Source organism: Sus scrofa, chromosome 1, assembly GCF_000003025.6.
Source record: "Sus scrofa isolate TJ Tabasco breed Duroc chromosome 1, Sscrofa11.1, whole genome shotgun sequence".
In the NCBI taxonomy this organism is placed as follows: Eukaryota; Metazoa; Chordata; class Mammalia; order Artiodactyla; family Suidae; genus Sus; species Sus scrofa.
Genome location: NC_010443.5, coordinates 141,491,571 through 141,514,429, shown reverse-complemented (window position 1 = coordinate 141,514,429; position 22,859 = coordinate 141,491,571). Strand labels below are relative to the sequence as shown.

General features: G+C 47.0%; 1 protein-coding gene and 1 long non-coding RNA gene across 2 annotated transcripts in view; one reads left to right on the top strand and one right to left on the bottom strand.

Annotated features, from left to right (window-relative positions):
• The window catches only part of ATP10A (ATPase phospholipid transporting 10A (putative)), a 173,796-nt gene extending 152,917 nt beyond the window's left edge, over positions 1-20,879 (bottom strand). The window contains 1 exon segment of the mRNA XM_021098662.1: positions 19,275-20,879. Within this exon segment, the coding sequence (XP_020954321.1) occupies positions 19,275-19,738 (464 nt within the window). The 5' untranslated portion in view covers positions 19,739-20,879.
• On the top strand, positions 17,335-19,298 carry LOC110261522. Its single transcript, XR_002345713.1, has 3 exons — positions 17,335-17,604; positions 17,771-17,884; positions 19,212-19,298. It is a non-coding gene; the product is annotated as an uncharacterized LOC110261522 (long non-coding RNA).

Genomic DNA, 22,859 nt, shown 5'->3' with positions numbered 1-22,859 from the left:
TCCGCAGTGATCCAAACCACTGCAGCTGGATTCTTAACCCACTGCACCACAGCGGGACCTCCCTGAGATTTTAACTTTAGTACATCTCATTAAATATGAAACGGCCTTCAATCTTTAGAGAAATAGTGATTATAGAGAGAAATTATTTTGTCACAGGGTTATCCTTAGTTAAAAATTTATTAAGGGTAAGAAAATACGTGAAAATTATTAAGATGCTACTGGAGCAAAATGGGGTAGATAACCAGTTTTTAAAAAGAAAGAAAGCTGAGCATATCAAAGGCCAGATGGCAGAGGTATTTAATTCTGCTGCACACCTGTCAGAGAGGCATGCAAACTGGCTTCCCTTTACAGTGGGGTCCCATGGAGCTGGCCCCATGGGAAGACCCTTTCAGAAAGTGTGTACCCCATCTAGGTCCAGTCTTCTGAGGTTTTCAGGTTCTCGTTTGACCTGATCCAGACATAACAGAAACTGGGATATTCTGATTTTTCAATGTGAAACCAACACACTCAAAGTGCTTATGACTCAGCAATAAGAATCTCAGAGGCCTAACTGACACTTTGGAATGTGTCTCATTTCAGGTTACCTGCCTCCAGAAGGTAGGCACCAAATCCAGGCCCAGGACCCCAAACAAGCTCAGGTCCTGTGCAGCCCTGGGACAAATTCACATCCCTAGCAGAGTCACGCCTGGGCTGGGCAACAACTTTCCAAGCCAAACGGTGTATGTGAAAGCCCGAGAGCAGCCCCAGCTTGGACCAGAGTATACAGCATTCCAATGACAGCTTCAGGACTCAGCTCTCTGCTCAAGGCCACAGAGCTCCATTTGAGCTGAGATAATATTTTTTAAAAATTTCCTTTACTGACATATAATTGGTTTACAATGTTGTGTTAATTTCTGCTCTACAACAAAGTGACTCAGTTATACATATATATATATATATATATACACATTGTTTTTCATATTTTCTTCCATTATGGCTTATCAAAGGATATTGAAGAGAGTTCCCTGTGTATACAGTAGGAACTTGCTGTCCATCCATCCTATACATACTAGTTTGCATCTGGTAATTCCAAACTCCCAACCCATCTCTCTCTCACCCCTCCCCCCATATAATATTTTATTAATCCAACAATAAGGGTTGTTATTCAAAAGCAGATCAAATTTCTCTTTTCTGCAGATTTCAACTCCTGTGCAACGGAGTGCCTGAGGCCTCTTATAAGGGGAGTGTCCCATTAAGAGTGAGGGTTCTTGGAGTTCCCATCGTGGCTCAGTGGTTAACGAACATGACTAGCATCCATGAGGACTCAGGGATCAGATCCCATGATGCTATGGCTCTGGCATAGGCTAGTGGCTACAGCTCTGATTTGACTCCCCAGCCTGGGAACCTCCATATGCCGCCAGTGCAGCCCTAAAAGACCAAAAACAAAAAACAAACAAACAAAAAAGCACAAAGGTTCTTGATTAATGATATTGCATGTGGCACTTCCCTAAAACCTATTTCCCATGAGCAAACAGGGAAAGCGCCAGGCATTCCTCCAAGACGTTCTAGAAGTCGCCTTTCTTTACAGTTAGCAATCAAGGTGTTTTCAGAGGCACTTCCTATTGAGAACTTCCTCATCTTCCCATAGGACTGCAAGACACTGGCCAGTGTTGAGTATAGCTTGTCTTGCAGGGGTGAATGTCTCTGGCTGAAAGCTTGTTTTATTTTAGGAACATTTGATGCACTATAGCATATCTCTTGTAAATATATTAAAAATGAGCCTATACCTAGGTGTCAACTGTGACATAACAATATGCTGATATCCCAGGCCCATTCTTTCTAGAGGACACTGGCCATCCCCCAGCATCCAGTTACAATACCGATTTCAAAGGCAAAGGATGGTGACACTCTCAGGATTGAGACAGGTTTAATAAGTCACTCCAGGATGCTTTACTGCATCCCTTCCAACATAACTTTCTGAACTGCTCATAATAATAAGATAAAAGGACACCAAGATAAAATACTAGTGGTATTTCCAGGCATGTAAGCTAATATCCCCTAGTGTTTTATATATATTGCTTATAATCAGAGGACCAAGTCTCTTTAAAGTCAGGTCTGGAATAAAAGCAAGACTCTTCTATTTGCCTTTAATTAGAGTTATTCATAAGTCTTACATGCTTATACCTACACCCATACGAGATGTCGTTCCCCAGCGCTACATCTCTGCTGGGACGTGTGACGTCAGACACCATGGACCTCTGGACAGAGTGGCAGGCACACCTCCTCTGCCCCTCTGGTCTGCAGTAGCACAGCAACCTGGCAGACCAGGGATTCCTCTTGAGGCCATGGTCCTGGCAGCCTCACGTTCTCACTGGTCAGGTCCTAGGTACCTTGAATTGCTGCATCTCCTTTTCATATTTAGTAGTTGGAGTACTTAATACTAAAATGATCACTTTTAAGCTTTTCATTTTTTTCCTTTTTAGGGCTGCACCTGCGGCATATGGAAGTCTCCAGGCTAGGGGTCGAATTGGAGCTGCAGCTGCTGGCCTATACCACAGGACACAGTAAGGTGGGATCTGAGCAGCACCTATGACCTACGCCACAGTGGCAATTCTGGATCTTTAATCTACTGAGCAAAGACAGGGATCAAGCCTGCATCCTCATGGACACTATGTTGGATTCTTCCCGCTGAGCCACAACATGAACTCCTAAATTTTTCATTTTAAAATAGAGAGTCACAGAAAGTTGCAAAGAAAAGTAGAGAGAGGGCCCATGCACTATTCAGCTTGCCTCTCCCAGGCTAACACCCTGCATTCCTGCATAACCAGACAATATTCAACAATACTTAACAAGGAAAATGACCAGAATATAAGCTACAGAATTTACTCAGTTATCACCAGCTTTAGAGGCACCCTTGTGGGTATGTGTCCTTCTACACAGTATCCCACCTGTAACCTCGTATAAACACCACATTAAGATACAAGGCTCCCTCGTACCTCTTTGTAGCTACACCCACCGTCTCCATCTCTAACCTCTAATCTCACAATCACTAATCTGTTCCCCATCTCCAGAATTATGTTCTTTCACAAATGCAGCATAAATGGGATCATGTAGCATGTTTCTTTCTGAAACCAGCTTTTGGCACTTACCAAAATGTCCTTAAGGCCCATCCAAGCCATTGGGTATCAATAGTTCATTCCATTTTATTGCTGAGTACCTTGGTGTGGATGGACTGCAGTATGTTTAACCATTCACCCATTGAACATCTGGGTTGTTGGCAGATTTGAGCTATTATGAATTAATCTACATACATTTGTGCACAGGTTTCTGCATGAAAATAAGTTCTTGTTTTTCTGGGGTAATTACCCAAGAGTACAGTCGGGATCCTAAAGAAATTCTATTTATGGTTTTAAAAGGACTATTTCCAAGAATGGGTGTATCTTACAGTCCCACCAGCAATATATGAGAGATCCAGTTTTTCGGCATTCTTGGCAAACTTTGGTGTTATCACTGTTTTATTCTTGCCGTTCTAGTAGATGTGCAGTGATATCTCCTTGTGGTTTTAATCTGCATTTCTTTATTACTAAAGATGCTGACCATTTTCCATGTGCTTACTGCCATCTATATATCTTCTCCAGTGAATTTCTCCTCATGTCTAGCCCATTTTCAAATTGGATTTTTGTAACATTCAATTTTTAGAGTTCTGTATTCTGAATACAAGTACTTTTGTCTTCAGCACTTTGTACAAATTGTCTTCTCTTTCTCTAACAGGTTCTTTCCCACAGCAAATGTTTTTAACTTTGGTGAGGTCCAATTAATCAACTTTTCCTTTTATAGATAATGAATTCAGTATCAAGTCTAAGGACTTTTTTTGGCCATGCCCACACATGTAGAAGTTCCCAGGCCAGGGATAGAACCTGTGCCACAGCAGTGACAACACTGGATCCCGGCTAGGCCACCCGGGAACTCTGTGTCTAAGAACTTTATGCCTAGTCCTAGGTCCTGAAAAAAATTTTTTGGAGTTCTTCTGTGGCTCGGCTGGCTAAGGACCTCGCATAGTTACTGCTGCAGCCCCTGTTGCTTCTGTGACGTGAGTTCAAACCCCGACCTGGGAACTTCCACATGCCTCAGGTGCAGCCGAAAAGAAAAGATAAATATATATGTGTGTTTTCTTCTAGAAGTTTTATAGTTTTACATTTAAATCTATGATCTCTTTAACTTTTTAATTTTTTTTCATTGAAGTATACAATACTACAATACAGTTTCAGATGTATGGAGTTAATTTTTGAATGAGATGTTAGGTTTAGGGCTTATTCCCTTTCCTTCCTTTCCTTCTTCTCTCTCTGTCTCTGTCTGTTTCTCTCTCCTTTCTTTTTGCCTATGGATACTCAATTCTTCCTGCACAATTTCTTAAAGTGTTATACTTCATCAAACTGCTTTTGGTTCTTTCTCAAAAATTAACTGGACATATTTGTGTGGGTTTATTTCTGAGTTCTCTATTCTGTTTCTTTGATCTATGTGACTATCTCTTTGCCAATACTATGCTACACTGAATTCTGTAACTCAAGAGTAAGCATTAATATTGAAAAGAGGGATTCCTCCCATTCTACTCTTTTTCAAAACAGTTTTGGCTATTCTACGACCTGTGCTTTTCCATGTAAATATGAGAATAAACCTGCCCATGTCTATGAAAACCATGCTGAGATTTGGAGGGGAATTATGTTAAGCCTAAAGATAAGTTTAGGGATAACGGATATCTCTATGATGTTGATTCACGAACATGGTATGCCTCGACATTAATAGAGACCTCCTTTCACTTCTTTCATCAGCTTTTTGTAACTTTCATCATACAGATCTTGTATGAGATTTGGTAAATTTATACCTAAGTATTTCATTTTCTTTGGAGCAACTGTAAATGGTATTTTTGTGTTTATGATTTCAGTTTCCATTTGTCCATGGTCAGTATATAGAAAAGTAATTGATTTCTATCTCGCTGTAATCTTATTTTCCCCAAAAACGTAACTTTCTTTAATCTTCTTTTTTTAAAATAACTTTTATTACAGTTGATCTATCTACAATGTTCTGTCAATTTCTGCTGCACAGCAAAGTGACCCAGTTATTTTTATATATTTTATATATTTTATATATATTTTTATATATTTTATATATATTATACATATATATATATATATACACTCTTTTTTTCACATCATTCTCTATCATGTTCCATCACAAGTGATTGAATATAGTTCCCTGTGCTTTACATGTAAGCTGTAACTTTTTTTTTTTTAAAGACTGCAGCTATGGAGTTCCCGTTGTGGCTCAGTGGTTAACGAATCTGACTAGGAACCATGAGATTGCAGGTTCGATCCCTGGCCTTGCTCAGTGGGTTAAGGATCCAGCATTGCCGTGAGCTATGGTATAGGTTGCAGACGCAGCTTGGATCCCGTGTTGCTATGGCTCTGGCGTAGGCCGGCGGCTACAGCTCCGATTCAACCCCTAGCCTAGGAACCTCCATATGCCTCAGAGGCGGCCTTAGAAAAAGCAAAAAGACAAAAAAATAAAAAAAAATAAAAAAAAAAAAATAAAGACCACAGCTATGGCATATGGAGGTTCCCAGGCTAGGGGTCAAATTGGAGCTGCAGCTGCCAGCCTACACCACCGCCACAGCAACACAGGGTCCAAGCCAGGTCTCTGACATACACCAACAGCTCACAGCAATGCCAGATCCTTAGCCCACTGAGGAATTCAGGGATCGAACCCACATCCTCATGGATACTAGTCAAGTTCATTTCCACTGAGCCACAGTAGGAACTCCTGTATGCTGAAACCTTAATGAGCTCTTTTTTTGTTGTTGTTTTGGTTTGATTTGGTTTGGGTTGTAGATTCCTTAGGATTTTAATGTTTTCCACAAACTGAGTTTTATTTTTCTTCCCAACTATATGCATTTGGTTTCTTTTTCTTTCTTTCTTTTTTTTTTTTTTTTTGTCTTTTTGTCTTTTTGTCTTTTCTAGGGCCGCACCCATGGCACATGGAGGTTTCCAGCCTAGGGGTTGAATCAGAGCTGTAGCCACTGGCCTACGCCAGAGCCACAGCAATGCGGGATCCGAGCCACGTCTGTGACCTACACCACAGCTCACAGCAAAGCCAGATCCTTAACCCACTGAGCGAGGCCAGGAATCGAACCCACAACCTCATGGTTTCTAGTCGGATTTGTTAACCACTGAGCCACAATGGGAACTCCTGGTTTCTTTTCATATCTTATTGCAATAACAAGAACTTCTAGTAATGGATTAAGTAAGAATGATGAGTCAAACATCGTCTTCTTCTCTTTCTTAGGAGGGGAAGCATCAGTCTTTCACAGTTAGTATTATGTTACTCTGGATTTTTGTACATGGGCTAAGTGAGTGGAAGACACATCCCTACACTGCTTTCTGCTGTGGTGTGAGTAGGTGGGCCTGGGTCTCCTTATGCCACTGGGTGGAGTGCAGGGAACCAGAGCTTCTGACCCTGCAGGGGGCACTCGTACAGCTGGTCCCCATGTGGAGCAGGCTAGGGGTCTCCCAGGTCTCCACTGGGCTTCCCCTATGGCCAGAAAGGACCTTTTTTCTGTCTATACCTGTTGGCAGGTCTAGTTAAGGGGAATCTCCATGCACAGGCTAGCCATACATGACAGATTAAAAGGAGACCCAGAGAATTCACTGTACAGTCATTCCTCATGTGCTGAGGTCCCCTACCAGTCCACCTTCATCTCTCAGCTTCCTGGGTCTTCTGTCTGCTGTCTGCTGAATTCTTCCTAGGATTTGATGGTAGGAAGGAATTGGGAAAAGTGAATCTATGCCATCTTACTCTGGAACCAGAAGTCTGTTGTTCAATTTTTCTACCAGTTTTAATGAATTGCAAGAAACTAAAACATCACCTTGTACTTTCGAGATATTTCTATCAGCAAGGCATCATTCTGCACCCTGTGATGAATAGAATTTACATTATCTATATGATTAATGTCAAGTCTTTCAGACCTTAGGCACAAATGTCACCTCTGGTTTTTTTTTTTTTTTTTATGGCCACACCCGCAGAATGGGGAAGTTCCTGGGCCAGGGACTGAACCTGAGCCTCAGCTAAGACCTGCACCACAGCTGTGGCAATGCCAGGTCCTTTAACCCACTGTGCCAGGCTGGGGATTGAACTGGCACCTCTGCAGCAATCAAAGCCACTGCAGTTGGATTCTTAATCCACTGCACCACAGTGGGAACTCCACCTCCGATTTTATAAGGTTTCTTTTACCGCTAAAAATCTGACTCTATTATCAAGGAGTTTTTTTATTTAAATGTTAAAGTTACCTTCCTCTGCCAACCAGAATTTCAAAACCTGGTGTTCTAAACAGCTGCAGGATATTCAAGCAACTTAAAGTTGGAGCAGAGGTACAACATAAAGCTGTGCAAACTCCTGTCCACCCTGGTCACTCCACATGCCTCCACCAGTGCCAGAGCAGATGTGAACCCAAGGGGCAGAAGGTCCATTCTCCACCCCCATTGGCCCCAACATGGCTGGGCCATTCCAACGTCTTTTCTCACCACTCAAACCCATGTCAGGGTGTGCAGAGAATCCTGAGGACACGCCTCTGCAGATGTCAAATTTCAAAACATAAGAAAATATATATATTCCCTTTTTTATGTTTCTTTTGTGTGTGTGTGTGTGTGTGTGTGTGTGTGTGTGTGTGTGTGCTGGGACACTTTCCAGGAAATATTTTAAATCAACTATAATTTAATTTAAAAAATCTAAAAATTTTTAAAACAAATTTTCAAAACAGACAACTAGAGACAGACAGAAGAAAACTCTCTCTTGCAGAGGCAATTAAAGGGCAGGGAGCAAGGCATCTTCTCTAAGACGCCGACTGAACTTTGCCTCTGTATAGATGGAATGTATGATGTTCCCATCTCAGTGCCCAGGTTTGGTGCAGAAAAGAGACATTCTTCTCTGTGAGGGGGTTTGTCATTTGCATCCCTCATGATAGTAAATGCACACACACACGCACACCTGCACATTGGCTCTTACGTTCCTATGAAGACAACTTCTTTCAACATCCTCCCCCTCATCCCTGACCTCACAGATTTCCATCTACTCAGATTTCATCCCAGCATCCAAAATAGAAAAGGGGCTTCAGGTACATTCAGGAATGAAGACAAGAGTTGCCGTGTGGCTCAGCCCAACATAGTGTCTGTGAAGATGCAGGTTCAATCGATATGGGTTAAGGATCAGGCATTGCCACAAGTTGCAGATGTGACTCAGATCCATTATTGTTGTGGCTGTGGTGTAGGCCACAGTTGCAGCTCCAATTTGACCCCTGGCCCAGGAACTTCCATATGTCACAGATACAGCCATAAAATAATAATAATAATAATAATAATAAACAACAGATGTCTGGCTACTTACACGAAACTCCATGTGTGAGCTCTGGGTCAATCACGCCAGCCCCCAAGTTCTGCCACAGGTACCTTCTAATTCTAGAAGCTATTTCTGGATGCTCTTCCTGATTGATTCTGGAAGCTCTAAATTCATGAACACTCAAGAGACATGTCAGAAAGGGCTGGAGTCTCCTTTTCACTTATTTCCTCCTTCCCCTGGTCTTCAAGCACAGTTTTGAAATATTTGTCAAAAACACGACAGCATGGCTCTCTGCCAAAAGTCTGTCAAAGCCCCCTTCACTAGAAAGTTCTGTTCAAGACACATCAAGTGGGGGTGACACCTTACTTTACTATCACTTCAAATAACACGAAGGAGCCAGAATGGGAGAAACAAATGGCACAGGCCACAAAGCACACAGGGATTAAAAAATGGCTGTGCCACTCACTTCAGTAGAATGTTTACTAGTTCCCACTGGTTGTATGTCCTAACATTGCAATTTGAACACTTTCAAAAAGGAGAGAATTTGCCATTCCATAGAAATGACCTTGAGATAACACATCTTGGTGTTTCTCCGCACATCCCGCCTCCAGCCAGCAGAACCCTCTACAAAAGGGAAGATTAATAAACTCCAACCTCAAGTAAAATTATGACACAAATAAAAGGGCTTTTATGCCCCTTCTTGAACTGGGAACCCTGATGAAGATAATGAAGCTTAAGAAATACTTTTCTATCCATCCATATTCATTTTTACGATGTCCTATTTTCCTTTTGGCCGCACCCGCAGCACACAGAAGTTCTGGGGACAGGGATGGAACCCACGCCACAGCTGCAACCTGAGCCACAGAAGTGACAAAGCTGGATCCTTAACCACCATGGAACTCCCTGTAATGTCCAATATTCAAAGGGATATATTAATTTCTCAGGTAATCACGGGGCAATTAAATAAAGTTGTTTTCCTTTAAAAACAATTTTTGTGTTCCTTGAAGGTTTTCCATATGTAGGTAGAGCAAGAACTCACTCATTAGTAAAAGGTTTAAAACCATCCTCCTTCGGAGTGGCCTTCACGATCAAGATCAGGTGGGGCACAGACACCCAGGGTACAGAGGAGGGGCTCCTGTTCCAGGGGCAGATGGCAGCAGGAGGGTGCAGTTACCTGGCCCTGGAGAAAAGGCCTGGGATGGGGATGGGAGGCTGGGTAGGGTAGAGGAGCTGCAGGTATGAACACAGCAGGTGGCCCAGGGCCCTGCGCACAGAGGTCCAGGGCTGCAGCTCAGCTTGAAAGGTGCAGAAGATGTCCAGATTCACTCTGGACTCTTTTTTCAAGAGTCCAAGGAAAAAAGACAGCTCTGGTGGCAATAAGGGAGACCACAGATGAGGTGGTGACAAAGGCAGGTAGGTAATTTAGAAGGTGATGTCAGACACACAAGAAGCTGAAGAGGGCCTGGGGCAGTAGCTCTGGGGAGACAAGTCTTACTGTTACTCGGGTATGGTGAAGCCAACACACTGTCAGTGAAGAGACAGCTTGTTTCTCAGGGTTCCCAGGAGGAGAGGCCACCGAGGAAAGCACCAGGGTCAGTCAGGAGGCAGAGGGAGTGACGGGAAAATATGGGCTTGAGCTTTTCCTGTGGTTTTCATGGGAAGGACCAGGAGAGGCAGGGTAAGCAGGCCCAGGAACCATTTCAGCGGGCTCTGGGGCATAGGGGCCATCCCCAGCTGCCTGGTACCTGGCCTTGGGGGTTGGGGGAAGGGGAATGGTGGCCTTGAGTGTGACAGTCTGACAAAAGGGCTCATAGGGTATGGCCTATGGATTGGTTGGTTTGCATACTCACAGGTCAGCCTTTTGCTATCTCTAGGAATTGGCTGGTCCTAGGAGGAGCCAAGGCCCCAAATGTCAAAGCATCTGAACACACACAAGAAGACAAGGGTAATACTGGCCTAAAGAAGCAGGAACAGATTTAAAATGTCACTGCATGTACCAGTTGGGACTAGTGCCAAGAATGACAGACACACACAGTGTTCCCTCCTCCAGCCCCCTCGCACACAGTGAGGGAATTCCCATGAACTCGCAGAGGAATCCATGAGACAGAAAACAGAAAGAATAAAAAGAAGAAAGTAATAAAAGAAGAAACAGGGAAGTATGGTGACCAGTGATGAATATCCACAGACCCCAGGGAGACGCCCCTGTCTTGGGGACCACAGGCCTGGGACTTGGCCCAGTCCTGATGCTCAGCTGCAGTGAAGGAGCCCAAGGGCCAGTGCCCCAGCCTGCTGCCATGTGTCAAGCATTTCAAGACAGCAACACTGCAACCAGATCTCAACGTAATGAATCAAACTTTCCACCCTACATGAAAGCCATGGTTTTCTTTCCAAAAAAAAAGCTGTAAGTGGAAAATGTTACAATGCCACTTACAAGTGCCAGGAACAGTCGCGCACATCTGATGTGACCAAAGTCTGTCACAGCAAATTAAAGAAGGAAAAGTAAAGGATGATGATGATAACTGTGATCTGGAATGTTACAGCCTCAGTTTCTACCCATTAGTCATGAGAAACCAGACATATCTGCTAAAATCTCACACAATTTTATAGAAGCACTCTTTTCAAAAATAAAGAAATGTCATGTGTTTCTTGAGGCTATTAAAAGAAGAGGGAACATTTGCGGCCCTTATTTGTCTATAGGAGATAGTGGGAAACAAATCGCTTGGATGTGTTTTAAAACGGCTTGTTTGTTCAGAAAAACAAGCTGAGAGCACCCCAAGAAGGCTGCTCCCCCTCCTGTCAACTTACTCTCTCCTTGCATTGTTTTCTTGCCTCAGGGTGTTCTGAGTTTTCTGAGTCAACAGACTTCCTGAGCTGCTATCTAAAGATGATTGGAATATGGAGAGTGGAGGGATTTTGTAGCTCAAATGAAAATGATTTGCAGCTTGGCCAAGGGCAAGGGGAGAGGCCCCATCTGTGTCTCTTCCCCAGGAGCTGGAGAGAACAGCACTGGAAGATAGTGGATGAGAGGTAGCCACACCCTCTGAATAAAGCCCCAGGGTGCCCTCTCCACCCACTCGCTCTCTGGAGAAGCCCCCCAGCCTGGGTGCTGCCCTTGTTCCAGGCTGGTGGGACCAGGAGCCAAGGAACCATGGGTGGGATCCACATGCCTGGACCATGTCCACATCCCCATCTGCAGCTTGACACCTAGGGCAGATATCACCCAGAGTCCCAGTGTCACATCTGACCAAAGAGAGGGATTGGAATCAAAGCTGAGCTCTCCTGTACCTGACTTTCTTTAGCCTTCAGAGGAGCACGCAGAAAGACAGGGCTGGACAGATGGGGAGAGGCAAGTGCCCAGTGACAGCCTGAGCTTCCTTCCCTTTCATCAACCCTTCAGATACTGGATCCCTTCAGAGGCAGACATTTCCACCAGAAAAGTGCTAATGGGGTTCCCTCGTGGCCTAGTGGTTATGTTCTCAGGGGCTCCCAGAGCTTTAGAAGGGGCAGACTTTTAAGACCCAGCCCACCCTCCAGTCTATTCACACCCGGGCCTTTCTAGGGAAGTCTATTTCCAAAAGAGGCAAACCTGATGTGCAAGAAAAGTGAAAGCAGATCCTGAGCTGATTGGATGCTCCTACTCTAAGTTCTAGGATCTCAGGAGGACTGTGAGGTCCTCTTTTGAGGAGCCCTGCATGTCCATAGCCCATCATGGGAGGAAGTCCACCCAGACTGCTCAAGGCTTATTCTCCTTTTGAAAAACCAAAGACTTACTGGAGGTGGTGGTGGTTGTTTTACACAGAAAGGTGGATGGGTGAAAATGAGAAATTCAAAGACATCACCAAATAGGTCAAGGAATTTAACTCATCTGATGTTTTTAAAACCACAGCAAAAGGGTTTTACCAAATCCAGTGGATTTATAAAACTTTTTACAATGTTTTCTTCTTTTTTTAAATTATAGCTGATTCACAAAGTTGTACCAATTTCTACTGTACAGCAAAGTGACCCCAGTCATATATATATATACACATATATACATACACACACACACATATATATACATACATATATATACACACACACACATATATATACATACGTACATATATATATACACACATTCCCTTTTTTATATTAGCTTCCACACTGCTTTCTAATTATTAATCCAAACAAAAAGAGCCTTAATATCACCATTTCCCCGTCAGGCTTTTCCAGTGAAGTGCATTTCTAAGAAGATGCTTGAGCCACTGGGGTCCAAGAAGTTAGCAATGGGAGTCCACGAGCTACTATCAATATTTCAAAATGCTTTCAAAAGATGTCCATTTACCCAGGATAAAACTACATGGGCTAGGAGTTCCTGCTGTGGCACAGCAGGTTAAGGACCTGGTGTTGCTGTACCTGCGGCAAAGGTCATAGCTGCAGCTTGGATTTGATCCCTGGCCTGGGAGGGTCCATATGCCAAGGGTATGGCCATTAAAAAAATAAAAAATAAATTAAAAAAAAATGACACAGGCTAAATGATAAAGTTTTTCTTTCATCTTTTTATGGACACACCCACAGCATATGGAAGTTCTCAAGCTAGGGGTCAAATTGGAGCTGCAGCTGCTGGCCTGCGCCATAGCCACAGCAATGCCAGATCGAGCCGAATCTGTGACCTATGCTGCAGCTTGTGGCAACCCCAGATGCTTAACCCACTGAGCAAGGCCAGAGATCAAACCCACATCCTCAAAGTGACTATGCTGGGTTCTTAACCCACTGAGCCACAATGGGAACTCCAAAATGACAAAGGTCTTTGTTTTGGCTAGAAGTATATCTACTTCAGTGTCATAACAATATTAAGAAAATTTGGACCAAAAGATCTTAGCAACAATGATTATCAGTGGCAGGTTCCTACTAAAGTGTACTGCAGCTCCCCTGGTCCAATACTGACCCTCCTCCCTGGGCTTGGCTCTGCAATCTTATTCAGTAGCTCACTAGCTTTCACAGCAGCCCAGAAGCCATGGTCCTCCCTCCTGCTTAAAGGAGGAGACTGGGCCATAGAAGAGATGCATCTGCCCAGCATCTTACTGCTAGCAAGGGCTCCACCTCATTAAGGGTGTTTTAATTGCCACTGGTTGAATTAAAGTGGGCAAAGGAATTCATTATTGCCTAACAAAAATAGTTTGGTAGGCAAAAGTATTTCAACCTACGGTATTCCCAATGGAAAAATAACCTAGAGGGTATGTCAGGGGCAATGCATACAGACAGTACTCTGGAAAAATGCAAAACAAGTAAACATAGAAAGCCAAGCAAAGTGTAGTCTAAAAAAGCAGAGATCAAAATAGTTCTCCATTTTTCCTGTAAATTCTTTCAATGCTCTATATATAGCAAAGTAAGTCTTGTACAAATAAGTACACTGGGTTTCCTCTTTAAGGGAGTTCAACAAGGAGCTGGCCTACCCACCCCATTGTGAAGGGCAGAACCCCAGCAGTCACAGAGGCCCCTCCCAATATTTCCAAGCCTTATCATTTATTTTAACTTTTCTTTTTTTTGCCCATGTCTGTGGCATGCAGATGTTCCCAGTCCAGGGAATGAACCCCCACACCACACCAGTGACAACACCAGATCCTTAACCCACTGAGCCACCAGGGAACTCCAAGATTCATCTTTTAAAATGTCTTCCAAAAGTAACTACACATAAAATGAAATATTACTCAGCCATAAAAAAGAATGAAATCTGGCCATCTGCAACAACATAAAGGGAGCTTGAGGGTATTATGCTAAGTGAAATAAGTCAGAGAAAAACAAATACTACATGATCTCACTTACATGTGGAATTTGAAAGTGAAAAGTGTGGGCGGAGGAAATGGATAAAGGTGGTCAAAAGGTAAAAGCTTCCAGTTATAACTAAGTTCTGGGGACACAGTATTAATGTGACGGGAGTTCCTGTCCTGGTGCAGCAGAAATGAATCTGACTAGGAACCATGAGGCTGCAGGTTCAATCCCTGGCCTCGCTAAGTGGATTAAGGATCCAGCTTTGCTGTGTGCTGTGGTATAGGTCATGGACACGACTTGGATCTGGCGTTGCTGTGGCTCTGGTGTAGGCCAATAGCTGTAGCTCTGATTTGACCCCTAGCCTGAGAACCCCCAGATTTGTTTCTGCTGTGCCACAATGGGAACTCCTGCTCCCACAAATCTTTTACGTCAAGTAAGATAGAGATGCTGTACTTCCCAGGGGTGAAGTGTGTCTGCTGCTGGCAAGGAAGAGACTGCTGTCAAGGAAAGGGAGCAAAGGAGGGTGGAGACAAGATAAATGGACAGAAAACAAAGGGAAAACGTTGTTGGGTCTCATTTCAGGCTCTTCTGAAAAAACAAATCATGAAGCCCAGGATAAGCAAGTAGTACAGATAACCTTGATGAACTGGGAAACGGCGTGAGAATTAAAGGAACAAAGAGACAAAAATTAATGTAATTCCAAGATAAGCATTAGACCGTGCCCTGATCACCTATTTTCCCAAAAGATAGAAAGATACCAAAATGCCACACTCAAATCCAAGAATGGAGCACCCAAGGCCCCAAAGATTCAGGGAAAGGTCACCTCAGGTTAATACATGTAGAAGCGCTGCTGTTTCCACCCTCCTAGAGACAGACACAGAAAGGTGCCTGCGTCTGTCATCCAAAAATTACACATTAACCCAGGCAGGGTAGGGGGGGCCACAGGACAAGGGCCCCTCCCTTTCAGGGCTACAGGATCAGAGCCAGAAAGGGCATGTGGACCTGGGGCCAGCACCCCACTTGACAAATTAGGAAACAGAGTGAGGTGAGGCAGGGAGGCTTATGCAGGGTCCAGGCCCAGCAGGGTCTGCACCCAGCCCAGAACCTCCATTTCAGGCTGCGCCCCTCAGAGGCGCGCTTCATTTCTGGCAGCGGGAGTAAGGTTGGCTGGTTTTAATGTGTCACCCACTCGCCTTATGGTTGGAGAGGTGGATGACAGTGCTTTCCCCATTTCCACCTCTCACCCATCCCAGACAAATCCCCTTCTGAATGTTTCTTCTTCAATTTCCCTCCAACCCCTTCTTCTCTAACCATTCTGTGCTTTCCAGCCACCAGAACCCATTCTCTGGGCTGGCTCCGCGCTCCTGTCCCCTCTCCTCTGCCAGCCCCCTCCAGCCTTGGGCCCTGCGATCATTCACTGACCCTGGTGGCACTGGCCCTGTCCCACCTGGATGCTCCCTCGGTGTTGGAAGCCAGTGTCCACCATCTAAAGTCAAGTCCAAGTCCCCAGCAACAGAAACGTGAGGCCGCATCACCTGCACTAGAAACAGAGTGCAACTGGGGGGGTGGGAGAAACTGGTCAACCCCTTTCTTTCCATCTGTAACCTGAGGGAGGTGGCTTCTCCAGTCAGCCATCGCCGGCACTAAAGGAGGTCTACATGACCAATAAGGTCTTCCATGCACACCCCATCCCACCAGCCCACAGCCGAGTGATGCTCAGACAGACTCTTCCTGCAGGGCAGGAGTCACAGGCAAGACATGAGCCCCCAGGATCACCCACTGCGTTCTCGTCCTGCTGGAGTGGCTCAGGAGGATTTTCATAAACATAGTCTGAAATCCAGGAGATGATACAGTGTGCTCAGGCACTGGAAACAGAGGATTACTACTCAGATTTGTGTGGGCAAATGGAGCCATGAGTGGGTGCCAGCTCTCCTACCTGCAGGGGTTCAGCAGCCCAGGCTTGCAGTGCGGAGCCGGGGGTGGGGGGTGAGAGGGGACTGGGAACCTGCCCTTCTAGCAAGCCTGATGGGAGAGTCTCCTAGAGTGAGAATGCAAGACCTCAGGTATTTGGGAAACACCACATAAATAACGGGTGTAAATAAATGATGCAAAAAAAATCACTGTAGTTAGAACACAGAGGAGGTCCCAAAGAAGCCACAGTCTAGAGACAGTGTCATCTGGCAAGGTTTCCCCAACTAAAGGTTGCTCTCTGCTTTAAAAGCGCTCTGACTAAATTCCAATTGGCACATCCACCAAAGCAATGACACAATGCAGAAGACCAAGTGTGCACTGCTGTGCAGCCCACTGTCTCTGTAGTAACCAAAGGCCCTAAAGGAACTCTGTAGTAACTCTTGGGCCAGTCTCAATGTCAGCCACCGAGATCCTGACATCAAGGCCGCACCTCCTCCTCGCCCCTTCCCTCACACACAGATTAAGACCTGGTTGCAGTCTCAGGGCTCCCTGACCCTATCACGTGCCCCTCGCTCTTATGCCCTCCTCTGAGAGTCTCCTGAGCTGCCTCACTGGGCCAGGATCCCCACCCAAGCCCCCTGAGGACACACCTCAAGGTGCCATGGGTCCCCAGGTGGGGTCCTGGCTCGGTGAGGAACAGCTCAGGGCAGGCGTGACCAGGCAGCCACACGGAGGATGGAAGGCAACAGGTGCCAGGTCAGAAGACCAACAGGAGAGCTCTGACATCCACACGCCTCAGAGCCCAGGCCTGCAAGCACCAATCCAGGCTTTCTGGGCCTGGAGGAGCCTGACTTGATTTCTGAATAGCGATGACTCTCTTCCAGACAGGCCTCCTCTCCACACACAGCTGCCACCCATCTCACACCCACAGACCCTCCCCAGGTAGAAGACACATTCTCTCTGCAGAAAAGCATTTAAGGAATTCAACTTGGGAGCTGGGAGGTGCTAGGCAACTTCTCCTGAAAGCACCCTAGCGCCTGAGGCCTTGCCCCCGCCAAGGACTGTACTGAGTGTTTGAGAACCCAGGTGGGGTCAGGGTAGAAGGGGAGGAGAACCTGGGCGGGTGGAACCAAGGGGGAGATGAAGGTTTCAGAATCCCAGGAAGACTTTTGAGGTCATGGAGCCCACTGTGTCTGGGTTCTACTCTGAGTTTTCTTGTGGGCATTTTGGGGGGTTGGTGGGTGATGGTTGCTATAAACTGAAAATAAATGATGTTTCCTGAGGCCTCGGTATTTTTAAAAAGGAGGTTACAGGAGCTACCAGCTCAGTAAAAACAGGAAGTGGTATGTGTATAAAGACTTAAACCTGGAGCCCCACCAGGGTCATGCTGCGCAGAAGACTGGAGTGCTGTCACTGGGGACAGTAAGGACGTCTGTGTAAAGGTGCCCCCTCCCTTCTCGGCTTCAGGAGTCTGGTGAACAGGAGCCAGGAAATCCCACAGCCCTTTCCATCAACGTCATGCTTGCTGACTGGACAATGGCCACCCCTTGAAAGCAAGCAGGGCAGCATTACTCAAAGGTGGGCCACTGTATAAGCATCACCTCTTTGCTAATTAAATACTCAGATTCCTGGGCACAATCCCAAATGAGCTTGTCAGATGTTTTGGGGATGGAGCCTGAGAATGGTTAAATTGTTTATTCTTTGATTCAGATTTTTAAAATGTTGTTTTTAATAAACTCTTCAGGCAATTCTTATATAAATTTAAGAAGCATAAGCACCAGAATATTGTAAAAGCTGTGGAGTCATTTAGACCGGGATGAAATGCCAGAACTACTATACAGCAGCTGTGTGGCTTTGGGTAAGTTACTTAACCTCTCTGAACCTCTGTACTCATTTGTAAAATAAGTATAAAGTACAACCAGTGTTGCTGGGAGGGTCAGGGATACTCAAAGGCATTCATGGTCTTCATCTAAGCTATCTAAGAGGCAGGAATAACCATGACCCACTGAGAGTACCAGGGGCTTCCTGGAGGCCACTTACATGTGATGGAGGCTGAACAAGGCTAATGGCCTTCACTCAGAAGCCTCTACACCAAGACTTCAACAAAGAGGATAGAAGAAAAAGATGGGCTAAGCTTTGGTTGGAAGCCAAGACTATTTGCCTTCCTGAGGGGTGTGGCCTTGAGGTGGACTCCTTCAGCAGACAAAGCTCCAAGGTGGGTCTGCAGGCAAGGGGCTCTCTTGGGATAGGAGAGTGTAAAGACAGAAGAGACAGCAGTATTCCAGACAGGCCCCACCTGAGGGTCCAAAACTTCAGGGAGGTGCAGAGAGTGAGAAGGAGCAGAAGAAACCCAGAGGAAGTACATTCCCTGGTACTAACGGGGGGCAAGGCTTGAAAAACCCCTCAAAGCCTCAGTCTTTCCATCTGGAAACTGGGGTTAATTTTTTATTTTATTTTATTTTTTTGCTGTCCCCATGGTGTATGCAAATTCTAGGCCAGGGATGGTACCCCAGCTGGGGCTGCAACCTATGCCACATCTGTGGCAATGCTGGATCTTTAACCCACTGTACCAGGCAGGAGATCCAACCTGCGCCTCCACAGAGACTGGCCAGATCATTAACCCACTGTGCCACAGCGGGAACTCCTGGGGTTAATTTTTTTAAGAAAACTTAACAGTCAAATATGGGATGGAACCCAGCTGAGTGGCCTGCCCACAGCTCACATCAGTACATGGATGCCGCTGTTCCTACCTCTGCCCTTTTATCTGGTCTGTGCCTGGCATGTCAGAACCTGGGGGCAGTTTCACTCCATTGTCCCAAGAAGGGATGTTGTCTAAGACCAAGCTTTACACTCCTAAGTTGTTGAAGATGTTCAACATCCTGGCCCTCACAGCCTGGCCAAAGGCTGAGGCAGGACTTCAGGCTAGGGAGCCAAGAAATAGATTTCCCTCCTTTTTACTTATAAGGCAGGACAGCTGGGAATAAGGACACCCAGCATCGGCTGGATTCCAGCCCTAGGATCACTCCAGGTCCATCGCGGCTTTTAAGTAACAATCAGGGTCAGGGCATCCCCGCGCGTGCTGAGTCTAGGGTTTCCTGGGCCCCTGATCCCTGGAGGCCCGGCCCTCCGCCCAGAGTTGAGCTGCTCTCCGGGTCTCCCTGACCGGTACCACTCACGCCATGCAGGACGCCAAGTTCTCAGGAGCGCCTTGGCCCAGCGCGGACCCTGAGCTGCCCCGCCCTGCTCACCTGCTGAAGACGAGGCAGCCCAGGTGGTTGATCTCGTGGTCAGAGCGGTGGCGGCTGTAGTCCTCCCACAGGTCCTTGAAGGCTGTGACCGCCAGGATGAAGAGTACGGGCGCCAGTGCCAGGCCTGGCTGGAAGGCGTTCACCGCCGGCACGAAGTTCAGCAGCGCGATGAAGACGAAGTACACGTTGGCCAGGCGGTGGAACTGCTCGAACAGGTTCTTGGGCAGGAAGGACAGCAGAGTGTACTTGGTGGTCTTAAGCCGGTTGTCGGCCAGGTGCTGCGTGCCCCCGCACCGCCTCCGCCGCTGCACGCCCTTGGCAGCACTCGCCACGGGGTCCTCGGCGCCGGGGGGCGGCAGCAGGTTGGAGCGCACGGTGCGCGTCCTGCCTTCCCGGCGCCTCCGCCGCCGCCGCCGCCGTCCCGGTGGCCCTGACTCGTCGGCCGCCGCCGGCTCCCTTTCCATGGCCGCGTGTCGCCGCGCCCGGCTCCTTCACCGCTCGCGCCCGCCCGCGCCAGCCTCCTAGGTGATCATCGCCGGCGGCCCGGGTGCGGCGGCGCGGGCTCCCCGCCTGCGGGACGCACGGAGACGCGGTCAGCACCCGCCCCGCCCAGACCGCCTTCGGGGCCTGACGCTGCACAGAGCCCCCTTGTCCTCGCACGGGTCCGGGCCTTTCCGCCGAGGCGGCTCCCAGCCCCGCCCCGCCCTGCGCCCCGCCTGGGACATCGCAGAGAGCGGGAAACAAGTCAAGCTGGAAACTTTAGCGCGGCTTGGTTTCGTTTCCCAGAAGCATCAGTTGGGTCCCAGCACACTGCAGAAGCGCCCCGCCAGCGGAGGAGAGAGGAAGCTGCCCCGGGTGGGAGAAAAGGCACCGCAGTCACTGGCGGCTGGCGGTCTCATCCAGGGCCCATCTAGGGAAGGGTCTAGGGGACCTGGCCTGGGAACCTCTTCCTGGATTTAACTAGAATCAAAATTCAGAGGAGCCATGGCATACGCTAATCCGATTTTTAAATCTTATTTATGGAGAACAGCGGATTCTCCGCAGCCTCTACACTTTTCCCCACCCTGCCCAGACTTCACCTACCTGCAGATTAACTTCTTGGGTGAACTAGACTTTTAAATTTCATGATCATCGTCTTTCCTTATTTCCCTACATAGGATTTTTTTTTTTTTAATTTAAGGGAGGGATATTTCAATGAGGAAAGGCAAGCTTTGGTTTGGTCTATTTCAGTCGCTTTTCCTCTCTGGTAAACCCTCAGCGCCAAAATATACCTTGTGTGCTCTATTCGGAAGTATCATCTGTGACTCAGACAGAGACTGGGCATTGGAGATGACTATGGGGGGCGGGGGTGACAGAGATGGCAAAAGTGGCTGCTGTGGCACTGTTGTCAACCCCTTAGTATTCATGGGGAATCAGAAAGGGTGGGCAGCTGCTGGGCATGTCAGAAGGTATGGGGAATGCTCACTTCTGCAGATGTAGTACAGCTGTGACAGTTTGGCCTTCTGCTTTAGAATTACAGAGATGAGAAGCAGGGGTTTCTTGCCCTGGAGACTGTGGCTGGGGTGGGTGAGGTACTGCCTGTCTGGATTGAGGGGGATATTGGCCTCCTTCTCCTGCAGGCCAGCCCCTCATTTCTCTTCCTGAATTGGGACACCCTGTCAACGCCAAAAGGACCACCTTAGCCACACCTGCTGGCCCTGGGTTCCTCCCTCGGAGCCTGCTGACAAGTCACTCCCTTGGCTTTGCTCAAATCATTTGTTTCTTTTCCATGACCCTTTCTCAGGATGGTCCTCACCTCCCAAACCCTATCTTACACCCCAGCCAGACAGGCCAAGGGCTCACGTCTCTACAGAGACCCCTGCCACAGACCACAGTGTTTACTAGAATCCAGCTTAAGGATGATAGTGTGACAGGTCATAAGAAAATGACCCATGTCATATATCAAGCCTCTTCCCCCCACCATTCCTAGGTGCACCATATTGATGTGTGGAGGCCCAGATCAGAGAAAGGTTTGACTGAAGTGCCTGCATTTTCAGGGAGAGAAATCAGATCTCACAGTGGACCAGTGGAATTCCAAACTGAGTCTTAACAGTACATAAAGGACCACAACTTCCCTTGCCTCCAGGGAAGGATCAACCATCACTGGACCCAACTGCTGAACTGACAAGTCCCTGAGGCCTACTGGTTCACTCCATTTCCCATCCCTACAGTATCCCCAGGGTTGCCCTAGAGCCTCAGGGAGGGTCTCCCTGCCACCTAGTCTCCCAGCTATAGCCAGTCCCCAGGTAGCCAAAGTGGTTATTTGACCTGCTTGACTATTGGGTTTGTTTCCTTACCCAGGAGCTTACAGGAGTCCCCTTCTGCTTACAAAGTCAAAGGCTGACTCCTCAGGCGAGGTCCGATGAGGCCCTCAGGGGAACTGGCACCAACTTGCTGATTTGCCTCTGCCCCGCCCTCCTCCCCCGCCAGCCCCAGGGGAGAGGTCTCCTTACCCTTCTCAGAACAGGCCTTGTTCAATCCCATCTACATTCCACTCTAAGGTTCCAAGATTCTGTGAGTCACACTGCTCCCTAAGCCTGGAACCTCTCCCCACCTGCTCTTCACCCGTCCAAATTCAGTATTTCTACCAAGGCCTCACTCATCTGGCCTCCTGGAAGGTTTCCACACTGCACGATCCATTGACCCTTGTGGAATTACTTCTCTTCTGACACATGTGCAGTGGTATGTAAACCTCTCTAAGATGGCTCCATAGAGGTTTGGGGTTTGAATGTGTTCTGTCAGCTAAACTCTCAGACACTCTCAGCTGCCTGAGCCCTTAGGATGAGGCTTGGATGGACTCTGGGGCTGGCTGTCTGGACCACCGAGCTCTAAGGAGGCCCTCTTGCTGGCCCCTGGACGAGCCCCTTTCATTTTCCTCACTCAGCAAATACTTGTTCATGACCACCATGTATCTGGCATTATTCTAGGCACTAGGACCATAGGGAAAAATTGTCTCCTGGACCTAATGTTCTAGTAGAGGAGGCAGTGTGATTTTGTGATCTATAATAAGAAATACGTATTTGGTCTTTGTCTCCATTTCTGGTTCAGAGATCCTAAATCCCTTGGAATTTCCTATGTAATACAAGCTATGATGGTGTCTTTATATTCATAACAAACCTCTTTCAACCACAGCTAGGCTTTATGTTAATGGAGTGATTTCTGGAAAGTCCCTCAGGATGGGGGCTGGTTGCCAGGGAACCAGCCACACCTTTAGAAGTTTGGAACTTTCAGCCCTACCCACTGACTTCTGGGGGAAGGAGCCTGGAGTTTGAATCATCAGTAACCAAAGATTTTGATCACGGAAAAGGATGGTGTTCAGAGTTCCCATTGTGGCTCAGCTGTAATGAACCAGACTAGGATCCATGAGGACATGGATTCAATCCCTGGCCTCACCCAGTGGGTTAAGGATCACGTGTTGTTGTGAGGTGTGGTGTAAGTCATAGATGTGGCTTGGATCTGGTGTTGCTGTGGCTGTGGCATAGGCTGGTAGCTACAGCTCCAATTCACCCCTAGCCTGGGAACTTACATATGCCCTGGGTGTGGCCC